At 44.5% G+C, this 20,623-nt stretch overlaps 1 protein-coding gene across 9 annotated transcripts in view; it reads right to left on the bottom strand.

Moving 5' to 3' along the window:
- Window positions 1-20,623, bottom strand: part of USP32 (ubiquitin specific peptidase 32) — a 228,881-nt gene extending 208,258 nt beyond the window's left edge. For all 9 annotated transcript variants that reach the window (XM_081945370.1, XM_081945367.1, XM_081945371.1 and 6 more), the window contains exon 1: window positions 20,183-20,623. In XM_081945370.1, the coding sequence (XP_081801496.1) occupies window positions 20,183-20,240 (58 nt within the window). In that variant the 5' untranslated portion in view covers window positions 20,241-20,623. The remainder of the gene's footprint in view (window positions 1-20,182) is intronic.

Raw genomic sequence — 20,623 nt, forward strand, 5'->3', positions numbered from 1 at the left:
CGAGGCGTTCCAGAGTCATGCTGGAACATACACACACTTAAGAGCCATTTTCATATATATGCATTCTGTTCCAGTATAGGTAGTCCTCAATTTATGAACACAATTAGGTCCAAAATTTCTCTTGCTAAGTGAGACAGTTGTTAAGTGAATGTCTCTCCATTTTACAAATGGCTCCACGTGCCACCTGTGGCATACGTGCCATAGGTTCGCCATCCCGGCTCTATGGTATATACTCTATACGCTTCATTCTAAGTAGAGTTTCCTGTTACAGTTAACTTGACCAGTAAAGCTCATGGTGACCGTTCTACGGTTAAAACAGAATTTCTAACAAAGTCAATGGGGAAGCCAGATTCGCTTAACAACCATGTTACTAGACTTAGACTAACTTTATTGCCACTTTAAATGAACACTAATCGGCATACATTGAAATGAAATTTTGCTGCATACAGCTCTCAAAGGGTCACCACCTCCAATATACACCCAGGAACATGACAAAATAAATAAACACAAAATTATGTATATACCCACATATATTATATGACACATGGAAACAACAGCCTAGGTAAGTGACAGCATGAAAGCTTGACAATATATATATTTTTCTTAATTTTGGCCCATCCTGAAGCTTTCTTCATATTACAGGTTGTCCTCAACTTACAACAGTTCATTTAGTGACTGTTCGAAGTGGCGACAGCACTAGAAAAAGTGACTTACGACCATTTTTCACACTTATGATTATTGCAGCACCCCCATGGTCCCATGATCAAAATTTGGATGCTGGGCAACAGGCATGTGTATTTATGACAGTTGCAGTGTGTCCGGGGGGCGTCCCCTTTTGTGACTTTCTGACCAGCAAAGTCAATGGGGAAGCCCAATTCACTTAACAACTGTGCAACTAATGTAACACCATCAGTGATTCACTTAACAACAGTGGCAAGGAAGGTCTAAAGCGGAGCAAAATACACACAACTCCTGTCTTGCTTAACAATGTGAATTTCAGGCTGAATTGTGGCCGTACGTGGAGGATTACCTGTGCAGTGCAATTGAACAAATTAGTAGGAAGTAGAAGGGTTACCTTTAGAAAGGCGAAGGCTGTGTGGTTCTACAGGCTTTGGCGGCTAATGGAGTAGCCCAAGTTATTAATATTTGAACAAGTACGACATTTCTAGGAGACTAAGGAAAGAAGCTTAGCTAGCTCAGTCAATTACAGGACCAACCCAGTGCCTGCTCTCCTGCAAGATGAAAAAGAACATAGAAGCCACAAAAAGCCACCCTTGCTCTTCCAGTGTTTACTCTCCGGCTTATTTTGTCTTCAAGAGATGTGAGGAAGAAAGAACCTGTTTGGGCTCAGCCTTCTAATAGCAGAAACAATGATAAACCTCTGCCGAAACTGTCATACCTGGGTTGCAAATGATTCAAAAGCACAGGGTTAGGAGAGAATATGAAGTCAAATGCAATTAGTTATTTTCATTTATGTACGGTTCAGCAGCTCAACCTAATCAAGGAACCACTAAGACAGGGATCAGCAACCCGTGGCTCTGGAGCCGCATGTGGCTCTTTCATCCCTCTGCTGTGGCTCCCTATTGCCGATTGGCTCCATAATTGATAGAGCTTTCGGTTAGGACAGGTAAAGGAAAAAGGATGCTGTGCTAGGAGGAGACTCTATGGTGGGGGAACGGGACTTCCGGTCAGCTCCAGAATTGAACAGGGGGCTTCCGGTTAGGCCCTTTGTGGCTCTTTTGAGTGCTTAAGGTTGCAGACCCTGCACTAAGACCACTGCCACAAACACTGACAGGGCAAGCCCCTTGTATATTAACAGAAAGCAAACCCCTCTCCCTTCTAGGACTGATGACGTTACCTACTTGGGTCATGAAATGTCTGCAAGAAAAACAACCGAGCTCAGATAGCATCAAGGACCCCACAATTCAGCAACTCTTTCCAATCATCAGAACAACTCATATTCGTTCTCAACAGTATTTCTTTAATAGATTTATATACAGATAGTCCTCGACTTACAACAGTTTATTTAGTGATCATTAAAAGTTACAGCGGCAGTGAAAAAAAGTGACTTGTGGCTTACTTCCCACACTTAAGACCTTTGTACCATCCCCCGTGATCATGTGATCAAAATTCAGATGCTTGGCAACGGGTTCATATTTATGACCGTTGCTGTGTCCCAAAGTCATGTGATCACTTTTCAGGCCGTTCCGACAAGCAAAATCAACGGGGAAGCCAGATTCATTAAGAACCGTGTTCCTAACTTATCACCTGCATTGGTTCACTTAATAACTGTGGCAAGATAGGTCGTCAAATGGGCAAAACTCACTTAACAAATGTCTCACTTAACAACAGAAATGTTGGGCTCCATTGGGGTCATCAATCAAAGACTTGCTGTCTTTTTCCTGTGTAAGCATAACGCAGCTTACAAGGTGGTTCTCCTTCTTTTTACACCCATATAATCTTGTGGCTGAAAGACAGTGACTTGATCAAGAGGGTTTCATGGCTAAGGGGAAACACAAACTTGAGTTTCCCCAATCTTCATTTAACATTTCTTTTTTAAAAATATATATATTTATTATTTATATATGTGTATCGAATACAGTGTGACCGTCCTGGCATTTCATCCGCCATAGAAATTAAAGTGAAAGACAAATAACTTATATACTACTACTGCTAGTCTTATACAATTATTTTTGACCAACATATTCATTCTAATAAATATATATCATCTCATTTCAGGTGTACTTAGCCTAATTTTTTCATGTTCCAACTCCCACCTCATGATTCCAGCCACTGATAAAATCCATTCCAGGTTAATATCTTATTATCTCCTTTTCTGAAGGAGTATTTTCACTTTTCCATTGCTGTACATACACCTCTCTTGCTGTTGTTAGGACGCTAATTTAACATTTCAACTCAATCACAACATGGGCGGGCTGCAACATGGTTACGCTATTAGTTCTATTGGTTCCATCAGCTAGACGGAGGGGTCTCCAACCTTGGCAACTTTACGACTTGTGGACTTCAACTCCCAGAATTCCTCTGGCTGAGGAATACGTTGGCTGAGGAATTCTGGGAGTTAGAGTCCATAAACCGTAAAGTTGCCAAGGTTGGAGACCCCTGAGCTAGAGGATTTCATCCGACAATTTCTAGGAGGAGAGCCTTTTCTATTAGGTTGTCCTCACCTTACAACGATTTGTTTAGTGATCGATGCTGTAACGGCACTGAAAAAAATGACTTATGGCCGTTTTTCACACTTATAACCACTGCAGCATCCCTAGGCTCACCTAATCAAAATCTAGACGCTTGGCAACTGTTAGGTATTTATGAGGGTCGCATTGGTCCTGTGATCCCTTTTGGCGACCTTCTGACAAGCAAAGTCAATGGGGAAGCCAGATTCCCTTAATAACCATGTTACTACCTGAAACAACAGCGTTGTTTAAACAGCTTTGGTCAAGAAAGGTCGTGAAATGTGGCAAAATTCACTGAAAACTGTCCCACTTGGCAACGGAAATTCTGGGCTCAATTGTAAGTCGAGGACTATCTGTGAAATGCAGAGGTTCACTCCCTAAAATCTCAAGCAGCTCCATCCACACATGCTTCTTTCCTAAATGTGTCTGGTTTTGTGTACCGAAATATCGCTCTGGGAATTTGTACCGAAGGGCACGGTGAAGGATCTAAATGTCCACTTTGGCACTTCTTGTTGGCTGGCATGTTTCCACGATCAATTTATTACACTCGGAAGAAACGGAACTGCCCTCCCTTGTAACTGGGTACAGAAGTCAGATGCTGCTTGTTACGTTCATGTCCTCATTATGAGTTTCTCAGAGGCTTCTGGGTGATTGTTGTGGAACAGAACGCTAAACCAATTATGCCTTTGGGCTAATCTCAGCATGTCTGTTTTTATTCCCCCGGAAAAGATTTTTTTTTAAAAAAAATATCATTTTAAATATGCCTATTTATTCAAGCTGCAGAACAAAGTTGGAGTCCTAGAATCATACAGTTGGAAGGAAGCATCAAGACATCACTGAATCTAACCATCCACTGAAAACATTTCAGACTGATGTCTGTTGAACTGACCACTTCAAAGCACTTCTAAAGAACTTATCACTTCATAGGAAAGTCGATTGTACGTTCTCCTGATGTCTAGTCTGAACCTTCCTCTTCTTTTCAACCTTTTTGTTCTGGTCCTGCCCTCTGGGGAAATAAAATCCATCTCTATGTGAGTCACACCTGACCAGATCACAAAATCTACTCCACAAGGAGGCTAGAATTATTTCTATCGTGATGGGCTATAATAAGAAAATGCCATGTTTTCCTGAAAATAAGACCCTGTCTTATATTTCCTTTGCCAAAAAAAGGCACCAGATCTTATTTTCGGGGGGGAAGTCATCCACTGACTCAACTCACTTTACCTGAAGGTTTCTGTAGCCGGTAACAGAACTCCGGATCGATCTTCAGGAAAGCCCTGCTGGCTGCAGAAGAAATGGGCCGATTTGTGCGAGGCCTGGCTGCAACTAACCGAAGGTAAGTAGTACAGCGGCTCCACACACACACCCATCTCCACCCTACCTTAATTTTTACCTGTGCACCCTGGAGTGGATGGAGTCTTAATTAGGGCTTATTTTGGAGGATGGTGGCGCACATGTAAAAATCAAGCTAGGACTTACTTTCTGAGTAGGTCTTATTTTCGGGGAAACGCGGTATGTCAAGTTTGTTTATGCTAGACTTCTTCTTTCTTAGGGCTCACTAATTTAGAGAGATGTCTCTCCAATCCACTTCCAAATGATACTTGGCCATTACCACGTTTCCCCGAAAATAAGACAGGGTCTTATTTTCTTTTGACCCCCTGAAATAAGTGCTTGGCCTTATTTTCGGGGAGGTCTTATTATTTTTGAGGTGCAGGAGGCGGGGAGCATGGTCACCTCATTGCAATATTTTCGGGGAAGAGCTTATTTTAGCGCATGGGCTCAAAAGCCAGATTGGGCTTATTATCTGGGGGAGGTCTTATTTTCAGAGAAACAGGATATGAACTTAAAAACCGTTCCTGCCCCTTTACACCTAGACATTGGCTTCTATATCACTCCATCAAGTTTGGTTTCTTGTACTCCACACTATATGACACTCCTTCAGATACTTAAAACACTGCTAAGAAGTCTCTCCTTTGTAAGCTAAACTTACCGTATTTTTCGGAGTATAAGGCGCACCTTTTTTTGCTCAAAAGAGAGGCTGAAAATCTCTGTGTGTCTTATACACTGAATACAGCCTTTTTTGCCTCCAGAAACCCCGCCCCCTTTGCAAAAATGGCCGTGCATAGCCTTTAGTAGGTTTTCAGAGTGCTCCTGGGGGCTGGGGAGGGCCGAAATGAGCGAAAAACAGACCGCTTTTTGCTCAATTTTGCCCCCACCCCCCAGGAGCACTCTATAAGCCTCCTAAAGGCTATGCATGCCATTTTGGGGGGAAAAAATGGGCCCATTTTCCAAAAAAATGGGCCATTTTTTGCTTGGTTTTGGGTGGGGCCACCCCCCAGGAGAACTCTACAAGCCTCCTAAAGGCTATTCATGCCCTTTGGGGGGGGGGAATGGGCCCATTTTTCGGAGGTCTGCAGAGTGCAAAAACTTTTCTTTTAATTTGCCTCTTCAAAATCTTGGTGCGTCTTATACTCCGAAAAATACGGTATTTAGATCCTTTGACTTTTCCTCGTAGGCTTAGCTTCCATGTTTTTTACCATCTTGGTAGCCTTCCTTTCAAGTTGCAGCAATGTATCACTGTTCTTGTACAGCTGGGGTCACAGAACTCCCAACGGGGTCTGACCAGGGCCGAGTAGAGCAGGGAACAATTGAGGGGTCCTTGGTGATCTCTGAGCTTGGTTGCTTCCTTGCAGGAGTTTCATCACCCAACTCAAGCAATCAATCAATCAATCGCCTAATCAAGGAACCACCAAGAACACTCCCACCAACACTGACGGTGCAAGCCACTTGTATATAAATGTGGAGCAAACCCCACTCTCTTCTACCACTGATGCTGTTACCTAACAGGGTCATGAAATGTCTGCAAAAAAAATATATCTGCCAAGCTCAGAGAACGCCAAGGACCTCTCATTTTAACCGAGTTACAAATATTGTAATATTGAAAGAGTGCAGAGAAGAGCAACCAAGATGATTAGGGGACTGGAGACTAAAACATATGAAGAACGGTTGCAGGAACTGGGTATGTTTAGCTTAAGAGAAAGAAGGACTAGGGGAGACATGATAGCAGTGTTCCAATATCTCAGGGGTTGCCACAAAGAAGAGGGAGTCAAGCTATTCTCCAAGGCACCTGAGGGTAGAACAAGAAGCAATGGGTGGAAACTAATCAAGGAGAGAAGCAACTTAGAACTGAGGAGAAATTTCCTGACAGTTAGAACAATTAATCAGTGGAACAGAAATTGCCTCCAGAAGTTGTGAATGCCCCAACACTGGAAGTCTTTAAGAAGATGTTGGATAGCCATCTGTCTGAAACGGTATAGGGTTTCCTGCCTAGGCAGGGGGTTGGACTAGAAGACCTCCAAGGTCCCTTCCAACTCTACTATTGTATTGTATATTCTCCTTTATTGGGGAACAATTATTTTTCATGGCCTGGACTTTTGTCTTCCTGTTAATGCACCCAAAAATGGCATTGGTCTTTTTAGCAACTTTTTGCTTCTTCTGGCTCATGTTTCACTTCCCATCGCCAAGGACACCAGATCCCCATCAAACCAGGTCCTCACCCCATCTTAAATTTAGGCCTTAAGTTTTTTCCTACCCCAATTCAGAAGTTTACGGTATTTCCAGAATTCCATCATATACTTTTCAATCCTTGCTTAAGATTGCCCTAGATCTTTTTGAATCACTTTCATGTGAAGTATTAGTTGCCCCTCCTACTTATGCGTCATCTGCAGGCTCACATCACCCAAATTGTTGTGTCATCTCCATAACCCCGTCATCCAAATCACTGATACAAATGAGGAATCGGAATAGAGTCCTGTGGAATACTTCCATCCAAAAAGAACCGTAAAGAGAATTCTTTGTGGTCCATCTAACTCAGGGGTGTCAAAATTCAAGGCCCAGGGGCCAGATTCGGCCTGCAGTGTGCTTGGATCTGGCTCCCGGGACCGACCTGGAAACAGGGAAGGACCAGCCCATGGGGCCTCTGCCAGCAAAAACCGAGCACGCAGCCTTCCCGAGGTCTGTTTTCTCTGCCACAGGGTTGCAGGAGGCCATCGTGGCTGAAAACAGAACTCACAAGGGCCATGCATGGCCCTCCCAAGCTCCGTTTTCACTGCCACAGGATTGCAGGAGGTTGTCATGGCTTTAAAAAAATCACGAGGACTACACGTGGCCCTCCTGAGCTCCATTTTCTCTGGCAGAGGGTTGCAGGAAGCTGTCGCAGCCGAAAACAGAGCTCAGGAGTCCGTTTTCATTGGCAGAGCATTGAGGCCACCACAGGCACCGATGTTAGTGGCTTCAAGCTGACCACGTCCACCCGGCCACCTGAGGTCAAACACAACCCTGATGCAGCCCTCAATGAAATAGAGTTTGACAAACAAGCCTGATCTAACTTTTGTTATCAACTAGCCAAGAATTAAGTCTCAATTCGGTGGGACTTTTGTTCCAGGTGGCCTACAGTGGTGGCAGCATCTCGCCAAGTTTGATAGATCTTAAATCACTACGCAGGGTCAGACCTGATAAGTACTTTAATGAGAGACCATAAGAAAATCCTGGGCTGTAAGATAAACTGCAAAGTCAAAACAATAAACAAAGGAATTTCGCGCCAGGAAAACAAGCTCAAAATGTTCACGACATCTCAAGCTTAACTCAAAGGTGACCGTATCTTTATGCATGTTTTTGTTGCATCTTCCCATAAAAGTCAGTTACAATACAATACAATACAATAGTAGAGTTGGAAGGGACCTTGGAGGACTTCTAGTCCAACCCCCTGCCTAGGCAGGAAACCCTACACCGTTTCAGACAAATAGTTTTCCAAGGTGATCATAAGTTCAAACCAACGAATGGCCATAGGTCAAGGACTACCTGTGTAAGAATCCTTTTCATGAGAAAAAGCCTTTGTTTTCAATTCTTTTTAAAAAAAGTGATAGGATGGGAATTTGAAGGTTGCACATTAGAGGGAAGTTTACAATTAAAGGAGAGGAACGCTTAAATTTATTAATAGCCATTGGAGCAAAATATCTGAACGTTGGATGCAGGGAAGGATATTTTTGAACAATGGAGCCAGAAGTTAATTTTAAGAGTGCCTGCCTCTATACAAAGATGTTATATAAGAGGAGCAAGTTTCACCAGGCAAAACAGAGGCTGATCTGAAACTGGATTTATAAATGATAAACAACAAGAATGATATGGAATAAGGTGCTACATGGGATCCACAAATAAAGCCGGTTGGTGTTGTAATAATGAAAGTATTAAACGTGACATGCAATAATTAAATAATTAAGTGTGACATACACACAGACAAAAAACCCAGCCCAAATCTAAAGAGTGACCTGGATACGGTTCCTATACTGGATAAAGTGTTGGGAGAAATGTCCTTCTGGGTTCAGTGCCAAGTGGGGAGAAAGACACTGGAAACAATGGAGGCTGCTTGGAAAGATGGTTTAATGGTGGACACGACCACATGGCTTGAGGTCCTGGGCAATAGAGCACATAGGTGAGAGAGAGAGAGAGATTTATACCCTCTCTTGGGCTTTGAACTTGCTTCCTGTTCCTGTGAAAGGGCAGGTATCCTGATTGGTTGTCAGACCTCCATGGGGCATATGCAGGAGTAACTTTGTAGGTTGTCTTGAGTCCCAGGCTTGGTTGAATCTTGCTGGGAGATGATGTAATGAAGAGGGTTTGGGGCAATTCCTATTATGGCTGAGGGCTAATCCTACCTTTGTTGGATCTTGGGTGAGGGTATTTGCTTATGAATAGACCTAGCCATCTCTTCATCTCTTAAGTGCTGACATCTGCTATGGGCTATTGAGGAGGAAGGGTGCTACTAAGAGTGAGTCTGCTTCCTGCCTACAAAACCTTGTTTCTCCATTTCTCACCCAGGGAAATATAATATTCTGCCTTTTTAAATATTTCCTAGAATATTCATTCATAAGCTTCGGAGAATTTCGAGAGGTGTGACAAAGGGAAAAATGAAAGGAATGAAAAGAAAAGAAAAAATGAAAAGAAATCAAGATCTTTGGGTGTTAACATTATCTTAAAGGAAGGAATATAAAGTTGATATGTTTGATCAAGGTTAAAATAACTAAAAAAATAAATAAAATGTTGTTATCTCAGGAAACTCTTAATGGACTTTTGTCAATCAGGACTAAACTACCTGTTGGAAGAAATGTCCTTCTGGGTTCAGTTCCAAGTGGGAAAAAAGACACTGGAGACATGGAGGCTGCTTGGAAAGATGGTTTTAATGGTGGACAGGACCACGTGGCTTGAGTCCTGAACAGAAAAGGTGATCACATGCTTCAATGTTGGTGGAGAAGAAGAGAAGGCAAAGGAAGAGAAGAGAAAAGGAGTGAAGAAGGGCTTGCAGGGCTTTTTATAATCTGTTCTGCCCCACCTATCTGTTTCCTGTTCCTGTGTAAGAAATATATTCTGATTGGTTGCCAGACTCCCATGGGCCCGTGCAAGGGCAACCCTCTAGGCTGAGTTTTGAATCCAGGTTTGGTTGAGTTCTGAGATGCCATGTGGTCAGTTGAGTAAAAGGCTTATATTATCCTGCCTTAATCCCATCCCTCCTGGAGCTGAAGAGGAGAACTCTTTATTATGTAAAGTGGACTAGCTTGGCCTTCTTAATGGCCCATTGACAAAGTGGGGATGGGCCAGAAGCTGCAGGAATTTACTTTGTGTTTAAAATGTGTTTCTCCCTTTTTCACATCCAAGAAAATATAATATTCTGCCTTTTCAATATTTCCTAGGATATTTCATTTTTTTCTGGGAGAGGGCTGGGTGATAACTTCCTACACAGGAAATGGGGCTCACATGCTTCCAGATGTTGGGTGAAGAAGAAGAGAGAGAGGAGAGAAAAGGGGGCTTGCTGGGCTTTTTATAATCTGTTCAGCCCCATCTCTCTGTTTCCTGTTCCTGTGTAAGAAATGTATTCTGATTGGTCGTCAGACTCCTATGGGGCCATGCAGGGGCAAACTCTGTAGGCTGTGTTTTGATTCTCAAGTTTGGTCGAGTTCTCAGATGCCAGTGTTGAGTTGGGTAAAGGGCTAATGCTATCATGCCTTAATCCCATCACCCTGGAGCTGAAGGGGAGAACCCTTTAATATGTAGAATAGACTGGCTTGGGCATCTTAATGGCCCATTGACAAAGGGGGAGGGCAGGAAGCTGCAGGGAGCTACTTTGTCTTTAAAGCATGTTTCTCCCTTTTCACATCCAGGGAAATATAATATTCTGCCTTTTCAATATTTCCTAGGATATTTCATTCTTCTAGGAGAGGGGTGGGTTTTAACTTCCTACATACCTTTACCTTTTATAAATCAGAGATGGGCTATGGGAAGAAGCGATCATTTCTTGTATTTTAAGAGAAAGTGACAAGTGACTAAAATTGCTTATCCTTGTTGTGATGAGGGGGGAAGGAAAGAACAAGCTGGTTTGATAACGTCAAATCGGATGCAAAGTTGAACATCCAATGATTGAAAGAAGATGTGCTTGACGGGGTAGCATGGAGAGTCCATGGACTTGCCCATAATGTCACCAAAAGTCCGATACAACCAAATGGTTAAAAACAAGCAAAACCTGGTTGCATAATCAGGCAGGACTGTCCTAATATGAACAAATAAATGTGTAGGAAGTTATCACCCAGCCCTCTCCCAGAAAAATGAAATATCCTAGGAAATATTGAAAAGGCAGAATATTTCTCTGGGTGTGAAAAGAAACATATTTCAAAAAGACAAGGTAACTCTCCCTGCAGCTTCCTGCCCATCCCCTTTGTCAATGGGCCATTAAAGCCTGAGCCAGTCCCTTTACATAATAAAGAGTTCTCCCCTTCAGCTCCAGGGGGATGGGAATGAAGGCATGATAATATAAGCCTTTACTCAACTGACCACATGGCATCTGAGAACTCAAGCAAACCTGGATTCAAAACTCAGCCTAGAGGGTTGCCCTTGCATGGGCCCAGGTGAGTCTGACAACCAATCAGAATACATTTCTTACACAGGAACAGGAAACAGATAGGTGGGGCCGAACAGATTTAAAAAACCCTGCAAGCCCTTCTTCTCTCTCCTCTTCTCTTCTCCACCAACATTGAAGCATGTGATCACCTTTTCTGTTCAGGACTCAAGCCATGTGGTCCTGTCCACCATTAAAACTATCTTTCCAAGCAGCCTCCATGTCTCCAGTGTCTTTTTCCTCACTTGGAGCCGAACCCAGAAGGACATTTCTTCCAACAAATGAAAGGACCTAAAACAGTGTTTCTCAACCTTGGCGTCTTTTAAGTCCTGTGGACAGCTGGCTGGGGAATTCTGGGAGTTGAAGTCCACAGGACTTAAAGTCGCCAAGGTTGAGAAACACTGACCTAAAAGGGAAGACTGTTTATTTTTCACAAGCTGAGATCTTCCCTTATCACCCCGGATGTCTCTTCCAAAGAGCCGTTGCAATTTGATTTTTGGTAAGAGCGTTGTTCTAAAATGTGTGTTCGGCGCCTTGAGTATTTATAAAAATAATAAAAATAAATTAATTAATTAGGATTATGGACGGATATTTCTGTATGTGCCTGGCTATGTGTGTTTGTGCCAAGGATTTCAAAGTGAATGGTGTCCATCCATTCAGGTTTTAGCTATTATAAGTATTCCTGTCCACATTCATTCCTCAGTTATGTGGGCTGTGTCTGCAGCCTAACCCAATGGCTTTAATTATCCTTTTCAAAGAGGCTTCCCCCCCACCCCCTTCCGAATTGTTGTTCTCAGAAAAGAGCAGTGAGTTGCTTTTTACAGATGGGAGCCTGGCTGAAACGTGCTTGCTTAGCCAGTAAATCATTCTTTTTTGAGTACAAAAAAAAACCCAGAACAGTGATGAAAACATTTATTTCTGCTTTGTTGCCTTGTGTTGTGTAGGTGAGGAGCAGATGGCCGCAGGTTTACATTGCACCAAAATAAAAACCTTTTGTGCGTAGTAGTGTACACTAGTGGAAATCTCCTTCTAAAGGTTATTTTTTGGGGAGGGAGCTTTCTCATTCTATGCCTTCTTTCTCACTATTTTCCCCACTGAGGGCTGGGAGAGGGACCGGCCCAAGGTCACTCAGCTGTCTTTCATGCCTAAAGGGGGACTAGAAGTTACAATCTCCTGGTGATTGGGCCAAAGTCACCCAGCCGACTTTCATGCCTACGGCCGGACTAGAACTCAAGGCCTCCTGGTTTCTAGACTGGCGCCTTAACCACTAGAGCAAATCTTAATTCCCAGTTTTAAACAACCAGGTCTGGTTTGTAAATAAAACAACAAAAGTGACGAATCTATCCAGAGAGTAAGTTGATCTCGGTTACACTGGAGAGACACGTGTGATCCACACAGGCACAAAAAAAGCACAACATCAACATCTGAAAAGCTCTGCTGTTTGGTTGCCTAGAAATTGGTCTCCCTTGCCCCAAGAGACCAGCTATTTACAAGTCTGAGAAAATTAGCATTTTGGTCTATTTTTCCCCCCCTTCCTCTTCCTTTTCTTTGAATAATCGCCTCCTCCTGTAGTCTTGCCTGTAAACCTTCTGCCAATAAACATTATGACATCTTGGTTCCTCTTAAAAGAAACAAGATATATGTTTCATAATGGAAACAGGCTGGGTTTCCACATAGGGAAGTCTAAACCGAAGTTCAGCTCCAAACGTCTAATTGCAACAACCACTCAATCAGGAATGTTGCTCAAATTTGGCACAGCCGTGTTATTTATACTTGGGAAGAAAAACTTGGAAACAATTAGCAACCACAAAAATGATTCAAACCATCGCAAACTATATTTCAATGAACTATCATGCTTCCCTGCTTAGCCTAGCGCAGGGGTCTCCAACCTTGGCAACTTTAAGCCTGGAGGACTTCAACTCCCAGAATTCCCCAGCCAGCTGCATTCTGGGAGTTGAAGTCCTCCAGGCTTAAAGTGGCCAAGGTTGGAGACCCCTGTGCTAGCATTCTCAGACCTGGCATCTTCCAGGCGTACTGAGATTACAACTCCTGGGATCCATCGTGATTTTGAAAAGGGCCAGAACGGATTCAAATATAAACTGAAATTATTAACACAGCGGTTGCTTCTTGCCATCTCATCCCAAGGCAGACAGCTTCAGCTCAGATACAGAAGCAAGCAGCTATGATATGCCTGAGAAAGCAACAGGCAAATAGAATGCAGCTCACATCAAAGCACGATTTCAATGACTAAAAAGAAAAAGAAAAGAAAGGAAGATGGCAGAAAAATGGCTGCATAGAAGACAGAAAATCTGGGTAAAGGGGATGGACACACACATTCATATATGCATGGATACATACATACATACATACATACATATGTAGATATACATATACAGTACATACACATACATACGTAGATAGATAGATAGATAGATAGATAGATAGATAGATAGATAGATAGATAGATAGATAGATAGGGATATATAGATACATACATACGTACGTACGTACGTATGTATGTCAAAGGCAAAGCTAAAAAACAGAGCATAGCTACTTGACAATAATACTTGTGAAACGATCTTGAAATATTAGTGGACTACAAATTGAGTATGAGTCAGCAACATGGCTGCAAAAAGATAGGCAGGCACCAGAGAAATATAGGATCTCAAATTATTGAAAGCAGTGGTTCCAATTTGGGTCAAAGAGGATTTTAAATACTGTGGCCAGTCCTTGGCACTAAACTGTAAGAAGGTTTGGGCCAAACCGGAGTAGATTCGACAAAGGCGAACAAGAATAAACAATGCTAGCTCAACAACAACAAGAACAAAAAACCACTGTCAATTTTAAATCATCTTTTATTGTGCTACGGGGAATATTCATTGTTTACCTTCCTTTTCATTGCTTGTAAGCCACCCAGAGTTGCTTCAAGGCAAGATGATCGGCATATTACTTACTTATTAGCTAGTCAGTCAATCAGTGATAGAGATAGATAGGTAGGTAGGTACATAGGTAGATAGATGATGGATGGATGTAGACAGACACACACACACATACATACACACTGAAGGCCCTGACTATACTTAAGCCTCGAGAAAGCTGAGAAGGGATAGGTCAGTTCCCTTGAAATTGCTCAAAGGATATTATACAGAAGCAGCCGGGGACTTCCTTAATTTCAGAAGGCAGGTTACCGGGTCTGAATAAGTCACAGAAAGTCAGTGAGCTGACCCCAAAGAATTGACAGCTTCCCTTCACTGAATGTGTGTACCTGCAGAAGTAGGCAGCCATCCACAGATGGTGCTTAAAACTGAGAGACCTGCACCACCAACGGATTGGACCCAGTGGCCTAGAATGTTTCAGTGGAAAGAAAAGCTTTGCTAAGGCATGTCATGCGTACTCCACCCAGGTTCACATTCTGGCAGCTTAAATCACTGGATAAAAGGTTTGCAGCAAAATGCAGTGGAGTTCACTGCCAGCCTCTAACACCACCGCTCATTTAATACCCATAATCTCCACTACTAGCATCACAGAGGCTTAATCGAAAGAAAGGAGGTAAGAATATCAAAGAGAAAAATGTGTTTTAACCAAGACGGAATGATGAATGGACCAACACCAAAGAATTTTTCAATCCAGAAATCTGAAGCTAGTTGCTTTCTCTTCGATGCCCAAGGTCTTCCAGGAAAGATCAAGGTGCCATCTTAAAGCACAACCAGGTCCATGATAGTGTTGTTAAGACCAGAAAGACACTTCATGCTGACCTTAAGTTGCCCCATGGCAGACACACACAGGGCTTTAAAGGTGATCACCAGCACCTTGAACTGTACCTGCAAGCAGGCTGGCAGTCAGGGCAGCTCTCACAGAAGAGGTGTAAAAGGTAGAGGTAAAGGTTCCCCAAGCACATATGTGTTAGTCGTTTCCAGTCTCTAGGGGGCGCTGAAGAGCCAGCGCTGTCCGGAGATGTCTCCGTGGTCATGGGGCCGGCATGACTAAATGCCGAAGGCACACGGAACACTGTGACCTTCCCACCAAAGGTGGTTCCTATTTTTTTACTTGCATTTTTACGTGCTTTTGAACTGCTAGGTTGGCAGAAGCTGGGACAAGTAACGGGAGCTCACTCCTTTACATGGCGCTAGGGATTCGAACTGCCGAGCTGCCGACCTTTCTGATCGACAAGCTCAGCGTCTCAGCCACTGAGCCACCGCGTCCCCTTCAGAAGAGGTGATACATGGGCAAATCAGTTGGGAAGGCAGGGTCATGTTACGGGTCCCATCAATTCAAGATTGCACTCGGCCTACGAAAGAGGGCATCCTTGGTGGTGGCCCCTTCTCCATGGAACATCATTCTCTGTGGGATTCAGTTGCTCTCCACCCTGTTGCTTTTCCGGAAGGCCCTAAAAATGTGGTTTAGTTAGCAGGTCAGTGGACACCCCCCCCCAAATGGACACAAAGCCTATCAACTGGCTGGTTTCTGTTGTTACTGCCAGTGTGTGTGTGTGTGTGTGTGTGTGTGTGTGTGTGTGTGTGTGTGTACATTTATGGGTTTTTATTTTATGGTCAATGTTGTAAGCCATTAGCAGTCACCTATGCGGGAGTTGGGTGGCTATATGTTTGTTTGATAAATAAAAATAAACACAAGGCTGAACTGCTCCAGGCCCTGGTGCTTGCAAGGGGGCAGCCCAAGGGCACTTTGCAGAGGGCGTTGGTCACTCTCTTCCCAAGGAGCTATGGCTCCAGAATTCAGTTACAGGGACATCCTTCTAGGATTAAAACTCCCTGTCCAGTCATGATCCAATACTCGATTCTCTCTCTCTCTCATCAACATCCTTTTCTCACTCCTTTTTTCCTTAACATACACAGACATTTATCCCCATCTCCAATCAGCAATATTCCCCACTAAGTGGCCCATCATACCATATCTGCTTTACCCCGCTGTTATGGCCCGCCAGCAGAGCTGGCAGCAGATTCGGACAGTGAGGAGGTTGGGGAGGAACATGGGCCAGTCCTGGAGTCTGGGGAAGGCTCTGATGAGGGCTCTGTGTCGGAGGCAGAGAGGGGGCCAGAGTCGTATGCCAGTTATAACTACCTTCAGAGTCAGACATCAGTGAGGCAGACAAACAGCTGGAGCCTGTTCCCAGTGTGTGCATGCGCAGAGCTGCCAGAGGAAAGGAACAGATAAAGAACAGGGGTCAACTTGGGAGTAAAGCCACAGATGGACGATGAATGGCCCCTCCCAGAGGAAATAAAAGAGGAGTGAAAGGGGAGTGGAATTTGCAGGAGACAATTACCTTATTTTTCAGAGTATAAGACGCACCAAGGTTTTGAAGAAACAAAATTTTAAAAAGTTTTTTCTCTGCAAACCTCCCACAAACGGCCCGTTTTCGCACGGGCCCATTTTTTCCCCAAAAAAAGGCATAAATAGCCTTTAGGCGGTTTGCAGAGTGGTCGGGGTGGGGGTGAGGATAAGCAAAAAACAGCCTGTTTTTCATAAAAACAGGCCCGTTTTTTGTAAAAAAAAGGGCATGGATAGCCTTTAGGAAGCTTATAGAGTGCTCCTGGGGGCTGAGGGGGTGGGTAAATTTGAGCAAAAGATGGCCCACTTTTTGCTCATTTCTGCCCTCCCCAGCCCCCAGGAGCTCTCTAAAAGCTTCCTACAAGCTATGCACGGCCATTTTGGTGAAGGGGCGGGGTTTTGGGAGGCAAAAAATGCTGCATTCAGTGTATAAGATGCACCCAGATTTTCAGCCTTTTTTTTTGAGAGAAAATTGTGTGTCTTATACTCTGAAAAATACAGTAGTTTGCTTAATTGGTTTGTGACTTTCCAAGACTCCTTGCCAAGTTTTGCAGATATCAGCCTGTCAGCTCTCCAAGCCAGAGAAGGTCTGTGACTTTAAATCCTCCCTTGAAAGACTTTGCTGGAAGTGAATGAGCAGAATTCACAGCAAATTAACGAAAGGGGTTTTTGTCGGGACAAGGAGTTTGCTTCATGCTCTTGGGAAGCCTCGGTCAAAACCTCCGCCTTCCTGCCAGACCCCCTGCTTCCAGGAACTTCATCCCCATCGGGGAGTTTCAAAGCTGGGCTTCTGCTTTTGACACAATGCCCACTAGAGCCTCCAGCTTCCCCCAAAGCAGAATTAGCCTGTTCCTCTCCAGCTGCTTAATAACCGCTATGGCTGTGAAGCTGGAACACGCCATCCTGGAGTGACACAACAGCCACCCACCTGCACCAAGAGAGAGCCGGCGTGCTTCCTCTCATTGGCAGCCAGGATGTCAGCTGCGAGTCCATCCACTCATCGTGTCTCCAGGACTGGAAGGATTTGGCACAGGGCCCCTGAATGAATCCCACCATTCTCCCTATTCTAACCTCAAGCTACCCCTTGGAAAAAAAATGTAAAGCACCCGCTGGAGGAAAGGGCCTTTCTCTTCCTTTGAGCCATGCCCTGAAACCCAGACCCCGCATTGCATTGCACTAGAAGACCTCCAAGACCCCTTCCAACTCTGTGAATGCAATGTAATGGCTTCCCTTCCGCTGCCTCCTCTCTTCCAGGCTCAAGTGCCATTTATCATCTCAAGGACCTCCAGACCACCGCCACACTTTGCGCCTTGGGAACCTCCACAGATCATCATCACAGCATCGCTTTTTTGAGGGATGCCTTGAAAGCCCTTCCATCCCCAGGGCTGGAAACCGGCTTCCAGGGGGGCTAAGAGATAAACAAAAGGAGAGAGTCTATGCCCGCAGGCTTGGCTTGCGGCAGCGTTAAGAGGAGATGACACACAAGGAAAACAAGTGGGGAAGAAAAGAGGAAACAAGAACACTGAGCAGCTAGTTCTTAAGGTTATGCCGCTCTTATAGTGGCCTGTTCAAAGGCACGTAGATTATTTCGTGTGCTTTTAAGTACTTTTTATTAGGCGCGATTGCTCAATATTCCACTAGGCAGTAGCTAATAACAGCGTCAACAAGCAACCAATAATAACCACCAATAAAACAAACCAGCAAATACAAGATTAAAGATATTTTCCTCCAAGGGACCTTACCATACGGCAATGGCTGTAATCACGGCAAGATCTGTCTTATACTCTCCAACACACCAAGCATATGAGTAATTAACATATATATGAATATCTATCCTAACCCTTTCAAGTATCCGTACAAGTATTTTATCTCAGGACTCATCTTAGCAATAAACCCTCCATTCCCTAACATGTCATCAATCATAGTCTCTTTTCAGCCTTGTGAGCTTCATTCCCAGATCTAATCAACATCTAGTCACCCCCGCCCCATAAAAACCTGAAGAGGGGCAGGTCCAACCCCTCAACAGCCACGCCATCTCATAGCAACCTTAATCCTGGTTCCCTTATAGCCAGTTCCAACAGGCCACTTTTGAAGTTACATCCTAAGGTGTGTCACTAAACCGTCCTGTAAATATGTCCCAAAAGGCAAAGTGGAGATTTTATTTCCCGCTTGAAAACATTTCACTTCTCACCCAAGAAGCTTCTGAAGAATGAACTGAAGAAGCTTCTTGGATGAGAAGCAAAACATTTTCAAGGGGGGAAAAAAAACTGAAAAAGTTCAACTGCCTTTGGAACAACCATGATTGAAAATCTTACAACCTTTTAACCAGCTCCAACTATAACCAAAGAGGGATAACCTGTCCACCCCATCCATAACATCCCTCCCTTGCACAACAGTGATGGGACCCACGTCTCCCCAATATCCACTGAGGACCACAGGTCTGGCCCCCAACCCCCCCACACACACTATTCCACATCCTGAGGTGCCAAACTCTCCAGCCTATTTCTCCCTCTGCAGCAATGCTGCCTTGGCCCACCCCGAGTCCTTCCCCACAGCTGCCCCAGAGTCAGCCCCCTCAGCCCCCTCTCCGTCTCCACTGCTGCCCAGCCCCCCCTTCCCCATTTGATGGGCTCCAGAAAGGTTAAATGTCCACCTCCCATCATCTCCTCTGCCAGTCTGCCATGTTACCCACCCTTGGAGAGCCCCTAATAAATTGTTCCAAATCCTGCCCTCAAAACGAAGCTATAGGGCACTGCACACCAGAACAACTAGACACAAGGACAGTCCCCCCCTGCCCCGAACGCCATCACTCTGCTAAGCAACTCATTCCCAGAACACTGTCAAATTATTTACTAAGACTGTATTACTATTATTCTTCTCTTCCTTCCTCATAACTCTCTCTCCTCAGTTATAACTATAACCATGTTGCTTGTATCTTTACAATTTATATTGTTTTATTTGTTTCCTAGTATAATTTGATAGCTTATTGGTAACCCATGACTATCACTAAGTGATAGTTATCACTTTATGGTGCTAAGGTATCACCTTATGATTCTTGACGAATGTATTTTATTCTCCTTATGTACACTGAGAACATATGCACCAAGAGAAATTCCTTGTGTGTCTGATCACACTTGGCCAATAAAGAATTCTATTCTGTTCTATTCTGTCCCATTTCTCTATTCTATTCTATTCTATTCTTCTATCCCATTTCTCTATTCTATTCTTCTATCCCATTTCTATATTATATTATATTCTTCTATCCCATTTCTCTATTCTATTCTATTCTTCTATTTCTCTATTCTATTCTATTCTATTCTTCTATCCCATTTCTCTATTCTACTCTATTCTATTCTTCTATCCCATTTCTCTATTCTATTCTATTCTTCTATCCCATTTCTCTATTCTATTCTATTCTTCTATCCCATCTCTATATTCTATTCTACCCCATCGCATCCCATCCTATTCTATTAGACCCTAGCCAGACTGGCTACGGATGATGGGAGCTGCACTCCACTCCCATGGGGCGAAAAGGCAACCCCTCCACTCCCCAAAGCTCCTCCCCCTTTTCGCATGCCTCCTTAGCTTAGCCCCGCCCACACGGAGAGGTCGCTGCTCCCTGCCAACCCGGCGCCCCCTCCGTCTCCCTCTCTCTCTCATTTACATATTCATTAACATACCCGCCGCCGGAACCAATCAGGGCGCTCCGAACACAGGTTTACATACCCGCCTCCCCGGGTACCCCGCCCTCCCCACTCACCCCTCCGCAGGGCCTCGTCGTAGGTGAGGAAGCCGATGCGCGACTCCTTGTTGCCCATCGCGGGTCTCCTCAGTCCATGGCGGACAACGACGCCCGTGCCCCGCAACACCAGCCGCTCGCCTCAGGCGGCTGCCGCCGTTGCGGCCGCCGGTTCGCCTGGACTAGCAGTAGCCGCAACAGCAGCGCCGCCCCCGCCGACTCCTGAGGAAGATGTTCGCCTCGGCTGCCGCCGCCACCTCCATTCCGAATCACGTGACGTCGCCAATTAACTGACCCCTCCTCTTCTTTCAAAGCTAGGCACCGCCCCCTGGCGTGTCACTCGTCCGCCCCTCCCCCCCGAGAGGTGTTCGTCCAGCCCTCACTTCCGGCGCGAGGCCGATCCCGAGCCGTCAGGCAGTCGGCGCGCATGTGCGAGAGTAGACTCGCGCTGAGGCGAAATTC

This window comes from Natrix helvetica (assembly GCF_964273705.1).
Source record: "Natrix helvetica genome assembly, chromosome: 2".
In the NCBI taxonomy this organism is placed as follows: domain Eukaryota; kingdom Metazoa; phylum Chordata; class Lepidosauria; order Squamata; family Natricidae; genus Natrix; species Natrix helvetica.